At 46.6% G+C, this 26289-nt stretch overlaps 1 protein-coding gene across 4 annotated transcripts in view; it reads right to left on the reverse strand.

Annotated features, from left to right (window-relative positions):
- The window catches only part of AKNA (AT-hook transcription factor), a 279571-nt gene that overhangs the window by 136204 nt on the left and 117078 nt on the right, over positions 1-26289 (reverse strand). For all 4 annotated transcript variants that reach the window (XM_069241503.1, XM_069241504.1, XM_069241505.1 and 1 more), the window contains exons 8-10: positions 17024-17151; positions 15441-15657; positions 12925-13070 (exon numbers count right to left, since the gene is read on the reverse strand). In XM_069241503.1, coding sequence (XP_069097604.1) covers positions 12925-13070; positions 15441-15657; positions 17024-17151 — 491 coding nt within the window. The remainder of the gene's footprint in view (positions 1-12924; positions 13071-15440; positions 15658-17023; positions 17152-26289) is intronic.

Genomic DNA, 26289 nt, shown 5'->3' on the forward strand with positions numbered 1-26289 from the left:
CTGTTTTCAAGTGCTCTGTATAAGAGCAGCTTTCCACCTAAATCGAGAACTAACCAGAGTTCCTTGTTTCCATTTTTGTATAATTTATACATCACTCTAAGCCTGAAAGGGTATTTTTTCGACTTATTACGGGGTGCTCCCTTATGTCTAAACAAAAAACGTACCTCTTTGAAGAGCTCATAACAAGTGTGAAACATGAGCCAGGGGTTACTACGCCTCTAATGGTAAAATGCTTTTGTAATTTTTCAGCTCTGCATAGATGGCACTAGCCAACTGTATGCTTCAAAACTGTCACTTTCTAGCTTGGCATGGATGGCACTGCGCTAATGCTGGGCCTAAAAACTTTGCTGGAAAAACAGACATTTGAGGTGAGCAGATTCAGAGTGTCACTGGTGTTGTAGGGTGCTCCTTATAGGAGATGCTCTCAACCCAAACTTGGGAACTACCCAGAGTTTCTTGCTTCCTTTTTTGCATAATTTATGTGGCACTCTTAATCTGAAAGGGTATTGTTTTGATCTCTCTCTCATACATATATATTTATGATAATAAAACAAGCGTTCACTGTCTTGGTGCAAGCGAGTGACCATTTATGCAATCTCACAGTAAATAGTAAGTGAAATGGAACAGGATCATTTCTAAATCAGCCAATACATTCAAGGGAGGTTTATCTCTGTTTGTTCTCATTGCACAGGTGGACACAGAGCACAGCATCCTCAAAACACCTCCCTGCTTGCCCATGATATATATATATATAAATATATATATATATATATATATATGGAAAATGTCACTTACCCAGTGTACATCTGTTCGTGGCATTAGTCGCTGCAGATTCACATGCTGTGCACATCCCGCCATCTGGTGTTGGGCTCAGAGTGTTACAAGTTGTTTTTCTTCTAAGAAGTCTTTTCGAGTCACGAGATCGAGGGACTCCTCCCATTTCGACTCCATTGCGCATGGGCGTCGACTCCATCTTAGATTGTTTTTCCCCGCAGAGGGTGAGGTAGGAGTTGTGTATACTAGTAATAGTGCCCATGCAATGGAGTGAATACGTATGTACATAATGTAGTTTAAAGTAATATATTTACAAATTTACAAATGTTTAAGATCAACTTCTAAACGGCTACAGGCTTCCGGGGAGGCAGGTGGGCGCATGTGAATCTGCAGCGACTAATGCCACGAACAGATGTACACTGGGTAAGTGACATTTTCCTTTCGATGGCATGTGTAGCTGCAGATACACATGCTGTGCATAGACTAGTAAGCAGTTATCTCCCCAAAAGCGGTGGTTCAGCCTGTAGGAGTTGAAGTTGTTTGAAACAATGTTCGTAGTACTGCTTGACCTACTGTGGCTTGTTGTGCCGTTAACACATCTACACAGTAGTGTTTGGTAAATGTATGAGGCGTAGACCATGTAGCTGCCTTACATATTTCGGTCATTGGAATATTACCTAGAAAGGCCATGGCAGCACCTTTCTTTCTAGTTGAGTGTGCTTTTGGTGTAATAGGCAGTTCTCTTTTTGCTTTAAGATAGCAGCTTTGAATACACTTAACTATCCATCTAGCAATGCCTTGTTTAGAAATTGGATTTCCTGTATGAGGTTTTTGGAAAGCAACAAATAATTGTTTTGTTTTCCGAATTAGTTTTGTTCTGTCAATGTAGTACATTAACGCTCTTTTGATGTCTAATGTATGTAGTGCTCTCTCAGCTACGGAATCTGGTTTTGGGAAGAACACTGGTAATTCCACTGTTTGATTCAAGTGGAACGGTGATATAACTTTTGGTAAAAATTTTTGATTTGTCCGTAGAACTACTTTATGCTTGTGTATTTGAATAAATGGTTCTTGTATGGTAAACGCTTGAATCTCACTCACTCTTCTTAGAGATGTAATGGCAATTAAAAATGCAACTTTCCATGTTAAGTATTGCATTTCACAAGAGTGCATGGGCTCAAAAGGTGGACCCATGAGTCGTGTTAGGACAATGTTGAGGTTCCATGAAGGAACTGGTGGTGTTCTTGGTGGTATAATTCTCTTTAGGCCTTCCATAAATGCTTTTATGACTGGAATCCTAAATAGTGAAGTTGAGTGCGTAATTTGCAGGTAAGCTGAAATTGCGGTAAGATGTATCTTTATGGATGAAAAAGCTAGCTTTGACTTTTGCAAATGTAGTAAGTATCCTACGATGTCTTTGGCAGATGCGTGTAAGGGTTGAATTTGATTATTATGGCAGTAATAAACAAATCTTTTCCACTTATTTGCATAGCAATGTCTAGTGGTAGGTTTTCTAGCTTGTTTTATGACCTCCATACATTCTTGTGTAAGGTCTAGGTGTCCGAATTCTAGGACTTCAGGAGCTAAATGGCTAGATTCAGCGATGCTGGATTTGGATGTCTGATTTGTTGTTTGTGTTGTGTTAACAGATCTGGTCTATTTGGTAGTTTGACATGAGGCACTACTGAGAGGTCTAGTAGTGTTGTGTACCACGGTTGTCTTGCCCATGTTGGCGCTATCAGTATGAGTTTGAGTTTGTTTTGACTCAATTTGTTTATCAGATATGGAAGGAGTGGGAGAGGGGGAAAAGCGTAAGCAAATATCCCTGACCAGCTCATCCATAATGCATTGCCCTGAGACTGATCTTATGGGAACCTGGATGCGAAGTTTTGGCATTTCGCATTTTCTTTTGCTGCAAATAGATCTATTTGTGGAGTTCCCCAATTTTGGAAGTAAGTGTTTAGTATTTGTGGGTGTATCTCCCATTCGTGGATCTGTTGGTGATCCCGAGAGAGATTGTCTGCTAACTGGTTCTGAATTCCTGCAATAAATTGTGCTATTGGGCAAATGTGGTTGTGAATCGACCAAAGCCATATTTTCTGTGCCAGGAGACACAACTGTGTTGAGTGTGTTCCTCCCTGTTTGTTTAGGTAATACATTGTTGTCATGTTGTCTGTTTTGACAAGAATGTGTTTGTGGCTTACTATGGGTTGAAATGCTTTCAGCGCTAGAAATACTGCTAATAGTTCTAAGTGATTTATGTGAAACTGTTTTTGCTGATTGTCCCATTGTCCCTGGATGCTGTGTTGATTGAGGTGTGCTCCCCACCCTATCATGGAGGCATCTGTTGTTATCACGTATTGTGGCACTGGGTCTTGGAAAGGCCGCCCTTGGTTTAAATTTATACTGTTCCACCATTGAAGCAAGGTGTGTGTTTGGCGGTCTATCAACACCAGATCTAGAAGTTGACCCTGTGCTTGTGACCATTGTGACGCTAGGCACTGTTGTAAGGGCCTCATGTGTAACCTTGCATTTGGGACAATGGCTATGCATGAGGACATCATGCCTAGTAGTTTCATCACCATTTTGACTTGTATCTTTTGTTTTGGATACATGGCCTGTATTACATTGTGAAAAGCCTGAACCCTTTGTGGGCTTGGAGTGGCAATCCCTTTTGCTGTGTTGATTGTCGCCCCTAAGTATTGCTGTGTTTGACACGGCAAAAGGTGTGACTTTGTGTAGTTGATTGAGAAACCTAACTTGTGTAGGGTTTCTATGACGTACTTTGTGTGTTGTGAACACTGCTGTAGCGTGCTGGTTTTGATTAACCAATCGTCTAGGTACAGGAATACATGTATTTGCTGCCTTCTGATATGTGCAGCTACTACTGCCAGGCATTTTGTAAAAACTCTTGGCGCAGTTGTTATTCCGAATGGCAACACCTTGAATTGGTAATGTACCCCTTGGAATACAAACCTTAAGTACTTTCTGTGTGAAGGATGTATCGGTATATGGAAATATGCATCCTTTAAGTCTAGTGTTGTCATGTAGTCTTGTTGTTTGAGCAGTGGGATTACGTCCTGTAATGTCACCATGTGAAAGTGATCTGATTTGATGTAAGTATTTAATGTTCTGAGATCTAGAATAGGTCTTAGACTCTTGTCTTTTTTGGGTATGAGAAAATACAGAGAGTAAACTCCTATCCCTTTTTGTTGGTTTGGTACTAATTCTATTGCTTCTTTCAGTAGCAAAGCCTGAACTTCTAGTCCTAGAAGATCTATATGTTGTTTCGACATATTGTGTGTTTTCGGTGGGACGTTTGGAGGGAATTTGAGAAATTCTATGCAATAACCATGTTGGATAATTGCTAGGACCCAAGTGTCTGTTGTTATTTCCTCCCAATGTTTGTAAAACTTGGTTAGTCTCCCCCCCACAGGTGTTGTGTGTTGGGGATTTGTGACTTGGAAGTCACTGTTTGGTTTGATGAGTTTTGGGACTTTGGAACTTTCCTCTATTCCTTTGAAATTGTCCCCCTCTAAATTGTCCCCGAAAACTTCCCCGCTGATACTGGCTCTGGTAAGTGGGTCTTGTTTGTGAGGTTGTGGGTTCTATGCTTTGTCTTTGAAACCCCCCTCGAAACTGTGTCTTTCTAAATGTGCCTCTGCTCTGTGGGGAGTAGAGTGCGCCCATGGCTTTGGCCGTGTCCGTATCTTTTTTCAATCGCAGTGTCCACCTCCGGCCCAAACAACTGCTGTCCGTTGAATGGCATATTCAGCACAGCTTGCTGTATTTCTGGTTTAAATCCTGATGTACGCAGCCATGCATGTCTCCTTATTGTTACTGCTGTGTTGACAGTTCTAGCAGCTGTATCTGCAGCATCTATTGCTGACCGTATCTGATTGTTGGAGATACTCTGTCCTTCTTCTACAACTTGCTGCGCTCGCTTTTGGAACTCCCTGGGCAAATGTTCTATAAAGTGTTGCATTTCGTCCCAATGGGCCCTATCGTATCTGGCCAGCAAAGCCTGTGAATTTGCAATACGCCACTGGTTTGCTGCCTGCGCTGCTACCCTTTTGCCTGCTGCATTGAATTTGCGACTTTCTTTATCTGGAGGTGGTGCATCTCCTGAAGTATGTGAGTTCGCTCTCTTGCGCGCTGCCCCTACTACAACTGAGTCAGGTGTTAGCTGTTGTGTGATGTAAATGGGGTCTGTTGGTGGCGGTTTATATTTTTTCTCCACTCTTGGAGAAATGGCTCTTCCTTTTACAGGCTCCTCAAACACTTGTTTGAAGTGTTTTAACATTCCGGGGAGTATGGGGAGACTCTGATATTGGCTGTGTGTGGACGACAGTGTGTTAAAAAGGAAGTCATCTTCAATGGGCTCTGTATGCAGGCTGACATTATGAAATGCCGCTGCTCTCGACACCACCTGTGCGTATGCTGTACTATCCTCTGGTGGCGACGGTCTAGCTGGATAACATTTTGGACTATTATCTGACACTGGTGCGTCATAAAGGTCCCATGCGTCAGTGTCATCTTGACTCATTGTTGTATGCGTTGGTGATTGCATCATTGGTGGAGTGGCTACTGGTGATGTTTGCGGAGAGCGTTGTGGAGATGGTGGCGGGGTTACTTGTTTAGCCACCTTTGCTTGTGGCTGCTTGTCTTTTTCTTGGAAGGCAAGTTTGCGTTTCATTCTAATTGGAGGGAGAGTACTGATCTTCCCTGTTTCTTTTTGGATATGGAGCCTTCTTTGTGTGTAGTCCGGCTCTATTGCCTCTAATTCCTGTCCAAATCTATGTGTCTTCATTTGTGTGGACAGTCCTTGTTCCTCAGTGTAGGAACTTCTTTTCGGTTCCGAGGCCGGATGTTTTGGTATCGAAACCTTTTCGGCTGCTTTTTTCGGTTCCGACGAAACCTTCTTTACTTTCGGGTCGTGGTCTCTCGGTGTGTACCCATCTCGGTGCCGCTTTCTCGGTGCCGAATCTACTTGGAGCCACTATCTCGGGCCCGAGATTGCTGCGTGGCGGTATCGCGACCGGAGTCGGATGACTTCGTCACCAGCGTGCCCTTTTTCAGGTGCCGATGATCGGTCACCTATTTTTCGGGTTAAGCCATGGCCTGTTGGCGTCCCCTGGGCTTTAGTGGTCTTTTCGTGAGTTTTTTGTTTCGACGTCTTACTCACAGTTTTCGGCGTTTCCTCGGGATCGACCTCCTCGGAGTCCGATTCGTGGATGGAGAATGCTTCTTCATCCTCCTCGAAACGCCCTTGTCCTGTTGGCGCCGACGCCATTTGCAGTCTTCTTGCTCTTCGGTCTCTTAGTGTCTTTCTGTTCATGGCATGTTCAGCTGCAGATTCACATGCTATGCACAGGTCCTGCCATCTAATGTTGGGCTTGGAGTGTTACAAGTTGTTTTTCTTCGAAGAAGTGTTTTTGAGTCACAGGATCGAGTGATTCCTCCTCTTCGGCTCCATTGCGCATGGGCATCGACTCCATCTTAGATTGTTTTCCCGCAGAGGGTAAGGTAGGACTGATAGAGTGTAAAAAAAGAGATGTCCATGCAAGTGGAATAGAGATATATACATACATATGTACAAATTGAAGTGTAACTTAAACGGCTACAGGCTCCCCGGGGAGGAGGGAGGGCGCATATCAATCTGCAGCGGAACATGCCACGAACAGATGTACACTGGGTAAGTGACATTTTCCGTTCGATGGCATGTGTAGTTGCAGATACACATGCTATGCATAGACTACAAAGCAGTTTTCCTCCCATAAACGGTTGTCAGCCTGTAGGAGTTGAAGTTGTTTGAAATAATGTTCTTAGCACAGCCTGCCCTACTGTGGCTTGTTGTGTTGCTAACACATCTACACAGTAATGCTTTCATTGGTATATTTCCGAGAAATGCCATTGTTGCTCCTTTCTTCCTGGTGGAGTGTGCTTTTGGTGTTACTAATAGCTGCCTTTTAGCTTTTAGGTAACTTTACTATCCATCTGCCTAGTACTTGTTTTGAGATAGGATTATGAGTATGGGGTTTTTGGAATGCGACAAATAACTGTTTAGTTTTTCTAAATGATTTTGTTCTGTCAATGTAATACATTAAAGCTCTTTTAATGTCTAATGTATGGAGCGCTCTTTTCGCTACTAAGTCTGGTTGTGGGAAGAAGACTGGAAGTTCCACTGTTTGATTTATATGAAAGGGTGAGATGACTTTAGGTAGGAATATTGGGTTCGTGTGAAGTACAACTTTATGTTTGTGTACTTGTATAAAAGGTTCTTCAATAGTGAATGCTTGTATTTCACTAACTCTTCGTAATGAAGTGATTACAACGAGGAATGCTACTTTCTACAATAGATATTGAATCTGACACAAGTGCATGGGTTCAAACGGTGGACCCATGAGCCGTGAGAGTACAATATTGAGATTCTATGAAGGCACTGGTGGTGTTCTTGGAGGTATGATACGTTTAGCTCTTCCATGAAGACTTTGATGACAGGGACTCTAAATAGAGACTTGTTTTGTATATTTTGTAAATGGGCTGAAATAGCTGTGAGATATGTTTTAATGGATGAAAAAGCTAAATGTGCTTTTTGTAGATGAAGTAAGTAACCTACAATGTCTTGTACTGATGCGGAAAGAGGTGTTATGTGTGTGGATTGGCAGTAAAAGACAAACCTTTTCCATTTGTTTACATAGCACTGCCTGGTAGTGGGTTTTCTTGCTTGTTTTATTACTTCCATACATTCTGGTGGAAGATGTAGATATCCAAACTCTAAGACTTCAGGAGCCAGATTGCTAGATTGAGTATTGCTGGATTTGGGTGCCTGATCAGTTGTTTGTTTTGTGTCAATAGATCCGGCCTGTTTGGTCTCTTGATGTGTGGTACTAGTGATAGGTCTAACAATGTCATGTACCATGGTTGACGTGCCAACGTTGGCACTGTAAGTATGAGTTTGAGCTTGTTTTGAAGCAGTTTGTTGACCAGAAATGGAATGAGAAGGAGAGGGCGAAAAGAGTAAGCAAATATCCCTGACCAGTTGATCCATAGAGCATTGCCCTTGGATAGAGGGTGTGGGAACCTGGATGTGAAGCTTTGTCATTTTGCGTTCTGGCTGGTGGCAAATAGATCTAAGTCTGGTGTTCCCCATTGGTGAAAATATTTGTGAAGTACTTGGGGGTGAATTTCCCACTCGTGTGTTTGCTGGTGATCCCGGCTGAGAACATCTGCTAATTGATTGTGAATCCCTGAAATGTACTGTGCTACAGGGTGAATGTTGTTGTGAATTGCCCAATGCCAAATGTTTTGTGCTAGAAGACAACGTTGTGATGAGCGGGTTACTCCCTGTTTGTTTAGGTAGTACATTGTAGTCATATTGTCTGTTTTGATGAGAATGTGTCTGTGAACAAGAAGAGGTTGAAAGGCTTTGAGTGCTAGGAATACAGCTAGCAATTCTAAGTGGTTTAGGTGAAGTTGGTTGTGTTTGTTGTCCCATTGTCCCTGAATGTTGTGATTGTTGAGGTGTGCTCCCCTTCCAATCATTGATGCATCTGCTGTAAGTGTGGCTTGAGACACGGGGTCTTGAAATGGCCGCCCTTTGTTTAAATTTGTGGAATTCCACCACTGAAGCAAGATGTGTGTTTGGCGGTCTATCAACACTAGATCTTGAAGTTGACCATGTTTTGCAAGGCACTGTTGTAGGGGCCACATGTTTAGTCTTGCATTGGGGACAATGGCGATGCATGATACCATCATGCGCAACAGCTTCATGACAAATTTGACTATGTACTGTTGGTTTGGCTGGATTCTTGGTAACATATTGTGGAATGATTGTACCCTTTGTGGACTTGGGCTTGCAAGTGCTGTTTGGGTATTTAATGTGGCTCCTAAATACTGCTGAATCTGCGCTGGATGTAAGTGAGATTTTTGGTAGTTTATTGAGAACCCTAGTGTGTGTAGGGTCTGTATTACATAACGTGTATGGTGTTGACACTGTGTTTGGCTGTTGGATTTCATTAGCCAGTCGTCGAGATATGGAAAGACATGGATATGTTGCCTTCTTATGTAGGATGCTACTATGGCAAGGCATTTTGTAAATACTCTGGTTGCTGTTGTTATCCCGAAAGGTAACACCTTGAACTGGTAATGTTTTCCTTATATTACGAACCTGAGATATTTTCTGTGCGCTGGACGGATGGGTATGTGAAAATACGCATCCTTGAGATCCAGTGTTGCCATAAAATCTTGTTGTTGTAACAGTGGGACTACATCCTGTAGTGTTACCATGTGAAAGTGTTCTGATAGGATGTAAAGATTGAGAGTTCTGAGATCTAGTATTGGTCTCAATGTTTCGTCTTTTTTGGGAATAAGGAAATACAGGGAGTAAACCCCTGTTCCTTTTTGATGATGTGGTACAAGCTCTATGGCTTGTTTGAGTAATAATGACTGTACCTCTGCTTGCAACATTGAGCTGTGTTGGGAGGAGAGCTTGTGTGGTTTTGGAGGAATATCTGGAGGAATTTGTGAATTAATGGATAAGACCCAATTGTCTGTTGTGATGGGTAACCAGTGTGTGTGGAACTTTTGCAGACCTTCTCCCACAGGGTAAGGGTGGTGAGGGAAGATGTGGAGCAAGTCACTGCTTGCTGTGTGTGGTTTGCTTTGAGGGCTGATTTTTACCCTAGTTCTGGGAAATTATCCCCTGTAGGTTCCTCGAAACCCCCCTCTTTGGTACTGTGGCTGGTAAGATGGTTTGGATTGTGAGGTAGATGCCTCAGATGATTGGGCTCTAAAACCTCCCCTATATTGAGGCTTTCGAAATGAGCCTCTGTATTGTGTTGATTAAAGCGCTCCCATAGCTTTAGCAGTGTCGTGTCCTTTTTCATTTTTTCAATGGCTGTATCAACCTGTGTGCCAAACAGCTGTTTTTTATTAAATGGCATGTTAAGCACAGCTTGCTGGATTTCAGGTTTAAAGCCTGACGACCGAAGCCATGCATGTCGTCTAATGGTGATTGCTGTATTGATAGTTCTTGCAGCTGTGTCTGCGGAGTCTAACGCTGACCTGATTTGATTATTCGTAATGGCCTGCCCTTTCTCGACTATTTGCTGGGCTCTTTTCTGTTGATCCTTGGGGAGATGCTGGATGATGTCTTTCATCTCATCCCAGTGGGCCCTATCGTATCTGGCCATTAGCGCTTGGGAATTGGCTATTTGCCATTGATTAGCCGCTTGAGATGCTACTCTTTTACCAGCAGCATCACATTTTTTGCTTTCTTAATCTGGTGGCGGTGCGTCACCAGACGACTGGGAGTTAGCCCTTTTCCTTGCTGCGCTGACCACTACGGAATCTGGGGGTAGCTGTTGGGTAATAAAAGCTGGGTCAGAAGGAGGCGGCTTATACTTCTTTTCTACCCTAGGAGTGATTGCTCTTGCGTTAACTGGTTCCTGAAAGATTTGATGTGCATGTTTTAGCATGCCAGGAAGCATGGGTAGACTCTGGTACATGGTGTGAGTTGAGGACAATGTATTAAATAGAAAATCATCCTCAAGAGGCTTTGTGTGCATGGCTACGTTATGGTATGACGCTGCCCTGGCTAGAACCTGAGTGTATGAGGTGCTATCCTCTGGGGGTGATGGCTTTGATGGATAGCACTCTGGACTATTGTCAGAAATGGGATCATCATAAAGGTCCCATGGGTCAACATCATCTTGGTGTGACTCTGCAGAGTGTACTGGAGGCTGTGCAGTGGGAGTAATAGGTGGAGAGACAGTTAGTTGAGGAGAGTGAGGAGGAGATTGGTGAGGTGAGACCTGAGGAGGTGGAGATTTTTGTCTGGGTTTTGGCACTTTAGCCGGTGGCTAGTCAGTGTCCAAATGTCCTTGAAAGGCCAGCTTCCTCTTTGTTTTTAGAGGAGGTGCAGTGAGGATCTTCCCAGTGTCTTTATGAATTTGAATTCTCGCCTGTTTTTCATCAAATTCCTCCATTTGAGTAAGTTCCTCCGCAAATCTATGCCTTTCTTTCAATTGTTTGGAAAGTCCATGCTCCTCTGTATATATGGGTCTTTTCGGCTCCAAAGCTGGTTTCCTCAGGATCAAAAGGCCTGGAGTAGACGTTGGCCTCAGCTCCGAGAGGGATTTTCGAGGCTTTGACTCGATGGGTCGTTGCTTGACTATTTCGGAGCCTGTGCTTTGGCTTGAGTCCGAAGGCTTCGGTGGTGTGGCCTTTCTCGGTGCCAAAGCTGTTGCTTGGTCACCGGCAGTCTTTTTACGGGTGGAGGCATCGCCTTCCGGCAGTGGCATCCCCGAGGCCTTGTGTTTGGGCTTCGACGTGGCAGGGGCAGGCGTACTCACGTGCTGGCCTGCTGTGATTGATCTATCGTTGTCGGACTCGTGCTCAGAGTCGGACCCCCGAACAGAGACTGCGGTGTGCATCATCTCCTCCTCTTCTGCGTCGAGGCGTTCAGTGCTTCTCGACGCCATTTCCAACCTTTGTGCTCTTCGGTCTCGTAGAGTCTTCTTCGAGCGGAAGGATCTGCAGGCCTCGCAAGTATCCTTTTGGTGGTCTGGAGATAGACACAAATTACAGACTAGATGTTGGTCTGTATATGGGAACTTGGCGTGTCACCGAGGGCAGAATCGAAACGGGGTCCGGTCCATGAGGCTTTGACGAGGCTTTGGTCGGGCCGACCAGGCCCGATTTGGGTGCGGGTGTCCCGAAGGGCAAGTAAAGAGCTGTATCCGCCAGTACCAAAGTGTTGATGATAGATGGTATGCGATCGAAAACAATACCGACGAATTTAGAGAGTTTGTACTTTTCCGACTCGAACAACCGGAGCGAAAAGAAACACGTCCGAACCCAATGGCAGAAAGAAAACAATCTAAGATGGAGTCGATGCCCATGCGCAATGGAGCCGAAGAGGAGGAGTCACTCGATCCCATGACTCGAAAACACTTCGAAGAAAAACAACTTGTAACACTCTGAGCCCAACACTAGATGGCAGGACCTGTGCATAGCATGTGCATCTGCAGCTACACATGCCATCGAACATATATATATATATATATATATATATATATATGTACATATTTCTTAATGTTTTTGGCACCATTAGGTGAAATGACATGATCAGTTCCAAAAAAATGTCATCCAATTTGAAAATATATGGTAAGATTTGTTGTATGGTGATATTTACCAATTTAAATGTCACAGGATGTTTTTCTCTCCATAACAGAAAAGATGGCTGTAAGGAATTACACCAAATTTTGTGTGAAAGTAGAACTTTACTCAGGGAAGTGTTTTGCTTGGTTTGCTGTAAAACTGTTCAGTAGTTTTTGATAAATTTGTATTTAAATAGTGCTCCAAGCTAGGCATGCAGAGGTTAAATGTTTGCAGCCCCTTCCTTTTTACGGCCCCACCTGACTGATCTTCACAAAACCCAAACTCCCACCACCCATAATAAGTTATTTTGAGAATCACCCATAACAAAAACAAAGAGCTTGCACTGAGGCCAAACCCCTTCGGCTGTGTGCAGCTGGGTTTGGGCGGAGGCTACAGGACAGATCTAGGGATGGCTGAAGGCCAGGCCTTGCGGCCAACTCCCACTGAGCACGTCTGAAGGCTGTGCCCAGCAGAAATGGATAGCTGGTGCTACAACTGACTTCCACTGTGCATGGCAGAAGGCACAGCTGAGGCTGAAATTAAGCAGAACATAAAAAGCTCCAAAGAAAGCCACTGAAAAAAACTGTTGAAAAGTGAGTCATGGTTCTAGCTGAAAAGCATAAAATATTGAGATACCAGCACAGTAAAAAAAATCTGGGGGCGTAAATAAGATGTTCATTAGAGACTTTTTCTCTTCTGGCAATGCATGACTCTAGATACCCTGGATATGGCTGATGCAGGATGGCATGCCTGAAGATTGACACAGTGTCTTGCAGCAAGTGGCAACACAAGGAACTTAACCAAGCAGGTCAAAACAACCAGCCACACAGGCACCTAGTGAGAAACATTTTCTTTAAATATGTGTAACTTGAACAGATTAATATCTATGTGGAAACAAGTCAAGCCTAATGTGGCAATGTATGAGGAGAGCTAAATAAGTTTGCTCCCTGATATGATGAGAACTGGACAAAGGACTGGCTGACTTACTGTCCCAGGAGGTGGTCAAAACCTTTCTCCACTTCTGAGCGTTTGTGCTGCAGTGGCTCAGGAAGATCTTCGCCATCATCACTCTCACTGCTGGCCGAGCTCACCTCCACCTGGGCATGCGATGTGCTCTCCTTTGGAATCGGGGTCTAGGAGCAGGAATACAGATATGACAAAAAAGTGCTGCTGGTGAGTTACAGAAGCAGTAGTTGTGGTGTATATGGAAGAAGGCTAACTATGGAAATGGCTAGGTGTGAAGGACGTTAGACTGTAAGGCGTACTAAAGTGAAGATTGTACAGACTTGAAGGCACTTGGGGATACTGCAGGTACACGATATATGGAGCATAATTCTGGAGCACAAACTGCTGTGATTGTAGTGAAGTTAAGGTCTATAGTAGACAATGCATGGACACTATGGCCCTCATTCTGACCCTGGCGGTCAAAGACCGCCAGGGCGGAGGACCGCGGGAGCACCGCCGACAGGCCGGCGGTGCTCCAATGGGGATTCCGACCGCGGCGGTAAAGCCGCGGTCGGACCGGCACCACTGGCGGGCTCCCGCCAGTGTACCGCCGCCCCATTGAATCCTCCACGGCGGCGCAGCTTGCTGCACCGCCGCGGGGATTCCGACCCCCCCCTACCGCCATCCAGATCCCGGCGGTCCGACCGCCGGGATCCGGATGGCGGTAGGGGGGGTCGCGGGGCCCCTGGGGGCCCCTGCAGTGCCCATGCCACTGGCATGGGCATTGCAGGGGCCCCCGTAAGAGGGCCCCTACATGTATTTCACTGTCTGCTGCGCAGACAGTGAAATACGCGACGGGTGCAACTGCACCCGTCGCACAGCTTCCACTCCGCCGGCTCGATTCCGAGCCGGCTTCATCGTGGAAGCCTCTTTCCCGCTGGGCTGGCGGGCGGTCTGAAGGCGACCGCCCGCCAGCCCAGCGGGAAAGTCAGAATTACCGCCGCGGTCTTTCGACCGCGGAACGGTAACCTGACGGCGGGACTTTGGCGGGCGGCCTCCACCGCCCGCCAAGGTCAGAATGAGGGCCTATGTCTAGAGCATATTACAGGGACATTGGATATTTGGGATTATAGGGAAGTGCATGTTATGGGGCACAAAGTAAGATTCCAATACATATAGCATATTGCAAGAGTAATGGATGTTAGAAATAGTAAAGAAGCAAAGGTCGTGGGGAGTAGTTCGGGAACACAGTACAGAATTCTTCAAGCGCTTTCATGGGTAATGAGGTATACAAATTCAGACTTTTGGAAGTATTGTGGTCACATTGCAGGTGCACTGTACAACAGAAGCATTGGATAGAGGGCTGTGAAGAACTTCTTATTTTCTGGGATAACTTAGGAATGCCTGATGCAAAGGTATGAGGGAGCACTAGACTGCAACAGCTGTATAGTTGTGCAGGAACATTAGCTGCAGTATATGCCACAGGTGCAACTCCAGTGTGGGTTTGCAAGGACACCAGCTGCAAAGTCAGAATGGTGAGTAGTGGATAGAATGGACAGAAGCACTGGCTGTAGGAATGGGAGATAGCACCAGCTGCATGAGTGGCTGGCTGTAATGCTAGAGATGAGCACCGGTTGTAATTCTGGGCTGGAACGCTGTGGTGATACCGCTGGCTGATTGAATGAATGGTAGAATGGTTGTAAAAATGCAAAGGAGCAAAACTGTGGGAATGTACAGGAGCATTGATAAAAGGCAAAGGCAAAGGTTGTAGGATTGAACCACCACAGAGGCTACGGGAATTGACTATAAGAATTGACTGGAGATCAGCAGTAGGAATGGACAGTAGAGTTGGTTGGTGGAATGGACAGGAGCATTTGCAGAATATGCAGGAGTACACTTATTAATGGACAGAACTATTGCATGTTGGAATGCACAGGTGCACAAGCTGAAGAAGCGAATAGAAGCATTTATTGTAGAAAAAGGACAATGACACTGGCTGTAGGAATACAGGGATGGACAGTAGCTGTGGCTGTAGAAAGGCAGGGATTTGCAGTATTACTGGTATTAGGAATGAAGGGATGTCCAGGAACAGTAGCAGTAGGAATGAACAGGAGCACTGGTTGTAGGCAGGAACATGTGTACTAGGCAGAAGTATGGAGAGAAGAACTATCTGGGGAATGAAACACTGTTTGTAGGAATGTATGAATGGAAAAGAAGTATTGGTTGTAGGAAAGCAGGAATAGACTGGAGCAGTGGTGGTAGGAATGTAGGAATAGACAAGGAGCAGGGCCTGTAGGAAAGAAGGGATGGCCGTGCACGCTGGATGTAGAAATGCAAGGACTGGACAGGAGCACTGACTGTAATAATAACGGAAGGGGCAGGAGAAGTACACATAGTATGAAGTCATGGGCAAGAGTGGTGCCTGTAGGAATGAAGGCATGGACAGGAGCGGTACCTGTAGTAATGAATGAAAGGACAGAAGCAGTAACTGCAGGAATGGGCAGAAGTTCTTGTTGGGATCACCATAGAATTTGTCAGAGTAACTTGTTTTCACTCACCTCTGGATATGGGGTGCGCACAGCTGGTATAGGGGTTACTGCAGATGGTGTGGGTGGCTGCGTTAGGTCATCTGACAGAGGCGTGGAGTGTATGCCAGAGGGTGGCCTGGGCTCTGGATGGAGACTTGGACCAGGTCGGCTCTGCATGGACTGGTCAATCCCATCCTTCAGCTCTTCCAGCTGCAATCCTAGGCGGAATATCTCACCCTCAACAACCCTGAAAAAAACAATGTTTTGAGCTGAGTTAGAGAGTCAGGCACTGATGGGATTGTACCCTAATTACTCTAGACTCTTCCTCAAAGAGCACTAGGCATGCTGGGTTTCCTGAACCACATTCCAGTCTAGAGCAAGTCCTGGAACAAACTTCCAGTAGGGAATACTAGGGCTCATGACTACAAATAAAGAGAAGGGCACCAAAGTCTTGGCAGCACTTCCAAGGTGAGAGGATGGGGACACTGATGTTGGTGAACTACATTCCAAAAAAAGAAGCCTGGAGAAGAGTCAGGGTAAGAGGAATCGTAGATTACTTCATTGATTGTTGGGATGCAGACACTTTGAAGGGCACTGTGACCCTAGTGTCACTGCACAGAGAAAAGAGCAGGGAGGTAAGTCTCCTAGGACATCATCTCAGAGAAGGTTTTAAGACCCTGGAGCCACATAATAAAAGAGAGTGTGAACTAGGATCTTGAAATAACTTTCTAAGAGAGAGGCATGCTGGGAACCATAAATCACACACCAGTAACAAAGCTGGGAATTGATAAATGTAATCCCAGAAGTGCACAAAGACTGCGCAATTACTAGATTATACAACTACTGGATCTGGGACAGGTGCATAGTACTCAAGGTGACCACTCGGTTAACATCTCACTAGAAAGGCGGAACCTAATTTTGAGCCTCTTTCATGGGGTGTGTGATAATTATTTAGTCACATCACATCACTGGTGAAAAGTGCACTGGAACGCTGATGTAATGTCATTCAAGGTCGATGTGGATTTTAAAGATTAAACAGCCTGCAAGAAGGGAGTAAATGGAATACTGCTGAACAGGGAAAGCATGAATACAAAGGAAGAAAGCCCATGAGCCAAATCTATATTAAATTGAGTCAGGAAGGGGGGCTCTGAGACCAGCCGACCCTTTTCTGAGACAGATAAGTAGAGAAAGAGAAACCCAGAGAGAACAAGGGAAAGAAAAAGGCAGTGAGAAAAAGAGAAAGAGAAAGAGAAAGGCAGAGAGAAAAAGAGAAAGGCAAATTAAAAAAGAAAGAAAGAAAGTGAAAAGAGAGACAAAGAAAGAACGGTCTAGAGAAAAAGGAGAATAAGAAAGAAGGATCTAGAGAAAAAAAGAAAAAGAGCAGGAGAAGAAGAAGTGGAGGGAGAAGGCGAAAGAAAACAAAACAGAAGGAATATTTTCAAACACCTTTCACCCAACAACGGTAAGGTCCAGAGGACAACCAGCTGTAATATGAGGACGAAAGGGAGAGATTCTGTATTTCATCAAACATACAGGATTCATCTTATCGACAAGGCCGTCTCACTGGTGGTTTGTGCACTTTTTATGTCCATGCTAAAAATCATGATGCATACCTGTCTGGATCGAACTCCCCGTTGTGAGCCCCAGGTCCGCGCCGCTGCCGCAACAAGCGATGCTCCTCCCGGGCCTGGAGGTAGGCCCTCTCCAAGGTGTCCTGTGCCCCCTTCAGTCTCTGGAGGCTCTGAAAGGAGATGAAGATGGATTAGGAGATGCCAATTGGTTTTGGGTTATCTGTAGCCTACTATACTCTGCCTGGTGAGTAGTGCACACAAGGCCACCAGGGATGGCCAGAACACAAAACATAAAGTTGCCAGCATCTCAGAAGTATGTAGATTTTCATCAATGCTTCACTACAAGAAGAAAAACAAGTCCATGAACCAACAACACTGCATAGAGTGAAAAGTTAAAAAATTACAGAAAACTGATGACTATTTATCATCACTAAATCTGCCTTTGATGTATACTGGGTTCTATGGGCCTGATTCACAATAATGTGCACTTTTAAATTATTTAACATATTTAAGAATGCAAATAAATATCATTTAATGTTGAAAAATAAACAGAAGTGTTATGTATTTATTATTTGTATTATTTAATCATAAACAGTTAAAAACTCTATGTTGAATTTAAACATTAATGTATCAACATTTTTATAAAATTAAAATATAATTGGATTCATTGTAATGAATTCTATGCATCACGCGTAATAACAATGCATAATAAACATGTTTTTCTCTTTAGGTGCGAATTATTTTTTTTAATTCAAACTTTGGAAAAATAGTTTTAATTTACTACATTTCTATGTTTTCAATATTTATTTCAAAATTAAGTCAGAAGTGCTGTAGCATTTTTTATTTTGTCACTTTATTATATGGTGCTTTTTTAAAAACATTTTAAAGTTCCCTATATTTTGCCATTACTGCTGTTATCGGGCCCCGCAGCGTTAAAGGGCCACTCGGAGACCAACCGCGACAAGTCTTCCTTGTCAGTGCGTTTCTATATGATTTCAGAACTGTATGGTCTCTGTCTCCCTCTTGTGTTTAGAAATGGAGCCGTTTTCTAACTTGGCTGCATGGAAGGAAAAAATAAATAAACGCTGTTTACCTAGAATAAAGAGTAGCAAGGGGTTGTGACTTGGGTGCACCTAAAGGATGGGATTTTTTATTTCCCCAGGAGCAACGAATAACATGCGAACCTTGAAGTACCCGGTGCATACCCGCCTGTTCTCCCCCTTTCCTGGGGAAACAACTGGCCCAAATAGAAGTTCACTCACTCACCCATTTAACACCAGAGGCGGACTGGGGAACAAAAGGCAGCCCAGGTAAAAATGTTGAAACCAGGCCCATTCCCAGTAGTGAGGAGGGGGCACAGTGCGTCCACAGACTCCCTCTCCCTCCTCCACCCCGCCCAAAGCATAAAACGTTTTCTGCTGCAGTTTTGGAGGCAGTACGGTGACGGGGGGGTGCCAAATGTATAAGTTGGTGCAGGACCCTGGCGGGGCCCTCGGGCAGAGGAGGAGGAGGCGCAGGAGACAGAAGTCAGAGGGCAGCTGTGTGTTGGACCTGCCACTGGACCTCTCAGTAGCTGGAGGCAAACAGGCTGAGAAAGTGGTGGGTGGGGCCCCCTAGGCAAAAAAGATGTAAAAGAAAGGCCAAACAGGGCCAGGGGCATGTGCAGTTGGCGGCCCTCCTTCGGGGCCACTGACTGGTCTGCAGTGGACATAGAGGCCAGGATAAGGGAGCAAAGGAGAGTGGTAGCCGAAACTGAGGAGCCGTGGGCCCAGCTATGTAGAGAGAGGGAGGAAGCAATGGGGAGAGAGAGGCAAACAAAAAGGAAGTTAGGTGGGGGTGGTATAGCGAACAGAGAGTCCTGGGACAGGTCACTGTGGCTGGGTATGGATTCCACCTGGGGAAACATGAAATGGTCAGGGGGACGGTACGGCCGGAGCGTCTGTCAGCGCGAAGGACATGAGTGGTGTATACGGCCAGAGGCGTGGAGAGTTGAAGCCAGCAGCGGAAGCTGGCAGAAAGGTGGTGAAGCCAATGGGGTGCAGTGCCGCTCCAGGACGTTGGTCTGAAGCACTACAAGGGTCTTTGGTATCCTTCTCTATGGCGCAGGAACATATCAAATGCACTTATGGTAAATGCCATGGGGGACATGCAGTGGAGAAGTGGCGTGAGGTAGTGGATGCTGAGGGTGCTGACAAGTGTGGGATGGAAGACGAGGATGTGGTGGAGCTTGATTATGAGGATGACTTGGATGAGTGGGAAGATGAGGAGATTTGTGAAAGTGAGGTGAGCGGCAGAAAAAGGGAGGGGGAAGGAGCGCAGGAGCGGCTCAACCCCCTCTTCATTTACTGTTTTACAGGCTCAAAGGATGAGTGTGTGGGCCTACGAATTTTTGCGCAAGGAGGATCACGGTCGCAGGACACTGCTGGAAACTGGAGCTCCGGAATCAGGGTTTAAAGGTAAGGGTGAATGGTAGTCTGCTTAGTGTGATCTAGAAGGCAATTGCAGTGCTTCTATTCAGAAGTCTATCAGGGTTGGGGATTAATCTATACATGCGGTGCCTGGAGCAAGTGTGGCACAGGCGGGGGCATGGACGAGGTGACTGATAAGGGGATGACAACAGCCGACAACAACCGGTGGGGTCAGGTTGGCTAAGTACGACATTAATGCAGCTTTTCAGTTCTTGCCCATCCATCCTGAGGATTTCACCTTGTTGGGGATGCAACTCAATGGGGCCATTTACGTGGACAGAGTGCTACCCATGGGTTGCGCCATCTCATGTGCATTGTTCGAAGCCTTTAGCACATTCCTGCAATGGGTTTTCATGAAGGTGAGCGGGCATCGGGCGGTGTCACACTATTTGGATGATTTCCTTTTTGGAGGTAAGCCAGGATCCGGGTCATGTAGCAAGGCCTTGAAAAGTTTTGAACAGCTGGCTCTGGAGGTCGGGGTCCATTTAGCTCCTGAAAAGTCTGAGGGCCCCAACTGTGTACTGACCTTTTTGGGTATTGAACTGGACACAGTGGCCCTCATAGCACAATTACCAGCAGGGAAGGTGGAAGAAATTCTGATTTTTCTGAGACACATCATTGTTTCATAAGTTTGAATTGCGCACAGCCCAGTAGCTCTTGGGGTTTCTCAATTTTGCATGCGTGGTGGTTCGGGCGGGGGTGGGGATTTTCGCAGGCGCATGGGACTAGCAATGTCGGGTGCATCCCTCCCTCATCACAGGATTTGTTTGTCAGTGGGCGTAAGAGAGGACATCAGGGCCTGGGAGATTTTCTTGACACAGTTCCATGGGGTCTCAATAGTTTTTTGGGAGGAGAACACGGTCTGGCAGGTGCAGATATTCTCTGATGCGGCAGGTGCCTCTGGTTTTGGCCTTTTCTGGGATGACGGTGGTGCGCGGAAGCGTGGCCGGAGCAGTGGTTGATGCAAGGAAGAAGTATTGCGTTCCTTGAATTCTTGTGGCATTGACAGTGTGGGGGGACAAACTGGCCAACAGAACAGTAATGTTTTAATTGGACAATTTGACAGTGGTGGAATTGGTGAACAGACAGAGGGCAATGGATCTTAGGTTATTGAGGCAGCTGAGGAGCTTTATGCTTTGTTGTTTAACTTTAAATACCATATTTAAGGCAGCACATATGCCAGGGGTCAACAATTCTATTGCGGATTCCCTGTCTTGTTCACAGTGGCAATGTTTCTGCAGTTTGGCACCAGGCACGGACGAGCACAAGACAGTGGTCCCAGCAGAAATTTGGAAGTGGGGGCCATGATGATCATTAGGTTTGTGGAGATGTCACTAGCGGAATCCACTCATAAGAGTTATTGTCTTGCATGGTTGGAATTCCAGAATTTCGAGGGTTTTGAAGGGGAATTTTGGTTACAGGATGGTGGCGCGCTTGAGTCACGTGTGTTGCATTTTGTATTGTTCTTAATTCATAAAGGTTTGTCGCCAGCCACAACTGGTGGCAAGCTGGCAGGTGTGTCATTCTACGGGAAGTTGTTTTTTTGATGTGATCCAGAGAAAGATGACATTTTAGGGAAAATGTTGAAATGATGGGGAAAAGCAAGAGTTGGGGCTTGCAAGGCAGTGAGGGAAGCAATTACCTTTGATTTGCTTTTTCAGTAGCTGCACGAGTTGCCAGTTTGCTGCGCAGATGCCCACGAGCTGGCACTCTTTAGGTTATGCATGATACATGGATGTTTTTTGGGGCTTTCCGTGTGTCTGAATTGTTGGGTGTGGGTAAGTCTGTTGGCGTGAAGGAGGGTGAGGTGTGCCTGCGATGGGAAAACTTGGGTATCTGGTTAAGAAGGTCAAAAACGGATCAGCTGGGCCGGGGTAAATGGGTGTGGTTGTGTAAAGGGGGTGATGTAGCTGCATGTACGGTTTTGGAATGGGACAGTTTCAGTTGTTGTCAGTCTTGCGAGTGGCATTGCGACAGAATGGGTGGCAGGAGGATCATTTTGGTACCCATTCATTCAGGATTGGGGCAGCAATGGTGGCAGCTTGGTTAGGTTGGGACAAGGCTCAGATCAGGCATATTGAGAGGTGGTGATCTAAATGCTGCGAGCGATATGTGAGGGCTTGAGTCCTGAGTTACAGGGAAAAGGGTAAAGAGATAATGGGGGCAGGGTCTCTAGGAATGGGAGGGGATAATTGGTTGTCACCTACTGAACTTGCAGGTTGTGTGAGTGGCCCAAAGAACTCGAAAGTGGTCACATGGCTGGTTGGGCACTCATTTATACATTGGGCAGCAAAAGGCATAGAAAAACAAATTTATAGGCATTCCCTTGGACTGCGAGTAGCCGTCACGAGGTTTTGTGGTGGGGGAGGAGCGGAATGAGGTGGGGCAACTTGCATCCTTTTTTAACATCTATGATGCCGAATTGGGATGTCCAGATGTTTTGGTATTACATCTGGGAGAGAATGATCTGGTACGGCTCTCTAGGCTCACCCTACTGCAACATACGCAACGGGACATGGGTTTCCTCCGACAAAAGATGCATGGAACTAGCCTGGTATGGACAGAATTTGTGCCCAGGAGAAATTGGAGAGGGGCAATGAAACATGGGGCTATGGATAGGACTCGAAGGAAGCTCAACCGAGCGATGAGGGTTTTCTGCTGGGCTCATGACATTAAAGTTCTGACACATGAAGGTAATAAGGAGGAGGAAGCAGTGCTCTTCAGAGATGATGGAATGCACCTGTCAGATATGGGCAATGCGTATTACATCATGGAGCTGCGTTTATTGTTGGGTGATTTGTGGAGTGAAAAAGTGTGGCTTAAAGAGTCTGCGTATGGATGTGCAGTATTGCAGTGGGACTGGCTAGTGGGGCAGCAAAACGCCAAAAGGGTTTGTGCTGGGTGGCAGTAGATGGGGGAGGGTGGAGAGTCAGATGTGGGCCTGGCTACCCTTACGGGGGCAGGGGGGATGGAGAGAAGAAGCAGGGAAGGATGAAGGATGACAGCTTGGGGGATGCCTGAATCAGGCAGGGGACGAAAGGAGAAGGGGGATGTGTGGGTGAATGGAAGTGGAGGCTGGGTGAATGGAGGAAAACGTGGGGGAATGAAGTGAAAAGACTGGGGAAGTTTCAAAAGGGTGGGGTTTGAAAAGTTGATAAGTTGAATTTCAGATCATGTTAATAATATGTTATAATAAGCCATCCTGTCCTAATAAATGGCCTTTTAGACTAGTTAAGTTTGGTTCACAGATTATATCCCGATGGAGGGCCCAGTGGAGAGTAGACGGAGGACCGTTCAGGACCCGGAAGAGACACAAGTAAGGACAGGGATTGGTGGGGGTTATGTGGAGGAGGGTTTTAAGAGTGGGATGTATTAGGAGGAGTTAGGGGAGGGATTGGCCCTTTGCGCTGTTTGGAAGTTTGGCATCACCCACACTACATAAAAAATAAAGGAGGGAAGGTTAAGTCAAGAAAGGGTATGCCCTTACAGTGAGTTGTGTGTGGGTCGGTATGCCAGTTTAGGGCAGGTTGCGAGGTGGGCAGTAGATGGGGCACGGTGGAGAATCAGGTACGGGCCTGCCCACCCTTCCAGGGTGGAAAGAAGAACCTTGGGAAGGATGACAGCGTGGGGGATGCCTGAATCTGGCAGGGGATGAAAGGAGAAGGGGGCTATGTGGGTCAATGGAAGTGGAGGGTGGGTGAACGGAGGAAAATGTGGTGGAATGAAGTGAAAAGAAAGACTGGGGAAGTTTCAAAAAGGTGGGGGTTGAAAAGCTGATAAATTGAATTTCAGATCATGTTAATGTTGTGTTATAATTAGCAATCCTGCCCTACTAAGAGGCCTTTTAGACTAGTTGTGTTGTGTCACTGATTATGTCCCGATCCTCTCTCCTGAAGCCTTCTGGTGCCTTCTGCAACTAATCTCGGGGGAAATGACAGCGACCCAGGGCTATCAAAGCCGGTCTCCAAGGACTCCAGGTCACCAAGGAAATGCCTGGTGGATGAAAGACCTGTCCGGTCCTGTTTCCACAGGCAAATGGTGAAGGTTTGTGGGCTTTGTGGAGGGTCATGGTGCTAATGGCATCTGGGTAGACGGAGGGCAGAGCAGGTGAACATGCTGAGCAAAGAGGGCGGGAGGGTGTGGGCAAAGCAGCTGTCCATAGCCCTCTCAGTACCGTACACAAATCGGCTTCCGTGTCTCTCGTCCTGAAATTATTTGATCTGATATTTGTGGACCCGGTAATCCCAGGTCTCAAGACAGCGGTCAGAGTGGATAAACCCAGAGTGGTAAATCCGGGGAATAGTGCTTTGAGCTGCTCGCACTGAGGGTGTAAGTCAGAAATCTGGAGAGATGTGTCTGGTATTAAGGGAAATAAAGCTCCAAACCAATAGATGAGCGTTGTGAGAGCTCAGCGCCAATAGATGAGCTGCCAGCATTTAACAGGCAACGGTAAGGAAGTTCTTCTGGGTAAAACTGTAAACTTCGCACTTGTATAGCGCACTACTCACCCGTTAGGGTCTCAAGGCGCTGTACACATACCGCTGTGGAACCCCTCCTGGCTTTTCCCTGTAAGGCACCCACTCCTGGACAGCCCAAGGGTGAAGCCAGGCATCCAAGCGCTGTGAGGGCCGTTGTGGAGATTAAGCAAGCTATTGCCCAGAGTTACAGAGTGGGACCCATTAATTAGATTAGGCACTGACGCGAGAATTGTCTGGTCCAAGAGAATTGAGCCCAAGACCAGCCAAGGTGGGAATTGAATCCTGGTCCCGGACCAGATCTCTGCATCGGGGTCTGCTGCTCTAACCATTGTGCCACACTGAGCAATGGATGAGGAGTCATGGCTCACAAGCAATGAAAAGGAATCTCCACCAGTCAAAATGAATTGAGGAAATAAATCCATCAGCACTTGCAGACAGTGGCAAAGGGAAGGATTTCGGTACTTACAAGCAAGGAAAAGGAAGTTTAAGCAGTCAGAAGCAAGGCAAGGGACGAGCAAGTACTGGCTGTCAGTGGAAGAGATGAGAAAGATGGGAAACTCATCAGCTGTAACACGCAAAGCTGAAGAGGATATCAACGCTCACAGGCAAGGGAGGTCAGATGGCAGCCTGCACAGGCAAGGGAGGTGAGACAGCAGCCTGCACAGGTAAGGGAGGTGAGATAGTAGCCTGCACAGGCAACGGAGGTGACACAGCAGTCTGCCCAGGTAACGAAGTGAGAAGGCAGCATGCACAAGCAAGGGAGGTGAGATAGCAGCCTGGCCCGGTAACGGAAGTGAGATGGCAGCCTACACAAGCAAGGGAGGTGAGATTACAGCCTTCCACAGACAACGGGTGAGATGACAGCCTGCACAAGCAAGGAAGTTGAGATGAAAGCCTGAAGAGGCAAGGGAGGTGAGATAGCTTCCAGCGGGAAGGGAGGTGAGATGGCAGCACTCACAGGCAAGGGAGGTGAGATGGCAGCACTCACAGGCAAGGGAGGTGAGATGGCAGCCTGCACAGGCAACAGGTGAGAAGAAGGTCTGCACAGGCAAGGGAGGTGAAATGGTAGCCTGCACAGGCAACAGGTGAGATAGCAGCCTGCACACACAAAGGAGATGAGATGGCAGCCTGCACAGACAAGAGAGGTGAGATGGAAGCCTGCACAGGCAACAGGTGAGACGGCAGCCTGCACATGCAAGGGAGGTGAGATAAAAGCCTGCACAGGCAACAGGTGAGCGGCAGCCAACACAGGTAAGGGAGGTGAGATAAAAACCTGCACAGGCAAGGGAAGTGAGAGGGCAGCTTGCACAGGTAACAGAGGTGAGCAGGCATCCTGCACAGGCAACATAGATGAGATAGCAGCCTCCACATGCAAGGGAGGTCAGATGACAGCCTAGCACCAGCAACAGAAGTGAGATGGTACCCTGCACAGGAAACAGAGTTGTGATGGCAGCCTGCACATGCAAGGGAGATGAGATGACAGCCTGCACAGGCAAGGGAGGTGGGATAGCAGCCTGCACAGGCAAGGGAGGTGTGATAGCAGCCTGCACAGGCAACAGAGGTGAGATGGCAGCCTGCCCAGGCAACAGAAGTGAGATGTCAGCCTGGACATGCAAGGGAGGTGAGAATATAGCCTTGCACAGGCTACAGGTGAGATGACAGCCTGCACAGGCAAGGGAGGCGAGATGGCAGCCTGCACGGGCAAGGTAGGTGAGATAGTAGCTTCCAGAGGCAAGGGAGGTGAGATAGCAGTACTCGCAGGCAAGGGAGGTGAGATGGCAGCACTCACATGCAAAGGAGGTGAGATGGCAGCCTGCACAGGCAACAGGTGAGATGACAGCCTGCACAGGCAAGGGTGGTGAGATGGCAGCCTGCACAGACAACAGATGAGATGGCAGCCTGCACAGGCAAAGGAGGTGAGATGACAGCCTACATAGGCAAAGAAGGTGACATGGCAGCCTGCACAGACCAAAGGAGGTGAGATGATAGCATGCACAGGCAACAGGTGATTGGCAGCCTGCACAGGCAAGGGAGGTGGGATGAAAGCCTGCACAGGCAAGGGAAGTGCGATGGCAGCTTACACAGGTAACAGAGGTGATATGGCAGCCTCCACAGGTAACAGAGGTGAGCAGGCATCCTGCATAGGCAACAGAGGTGAGATAGCAGCCTGCCCAGGCAAAAGAGGTTGGATGGCAGCCTGCAAAGGCAACAGAGGTGAAAGAGCAGCCTTCACCTGTAAGGGAGGTCAGAAGACAGCCTGGCACAGGCAACAGAAGTGATATGGCAGCCTGTACAGGAAATAGAGTTGAGATGGCAACCTCCACAGGAAACAGGAGAGAAGGCAACCTGCACAGGAAACAGA

Source organism: Pleurodeles waltl, chromosome 6 (genome assembly GCF_031143425.1).
Source record: "Pleurodeles waltl isolate 20211129_DDA chromosome 6, aPleWal1.hap1.20221129, whole genome shotgun sequence".
In the NCBI taxonomy this organism is placed as follows: domain Eukaryota; kingdom Metazoa; phylum Chordata; class Amphibia; order Caudata; family Salamandridae; genus Pleurodeles; species Pleurodeles waltl.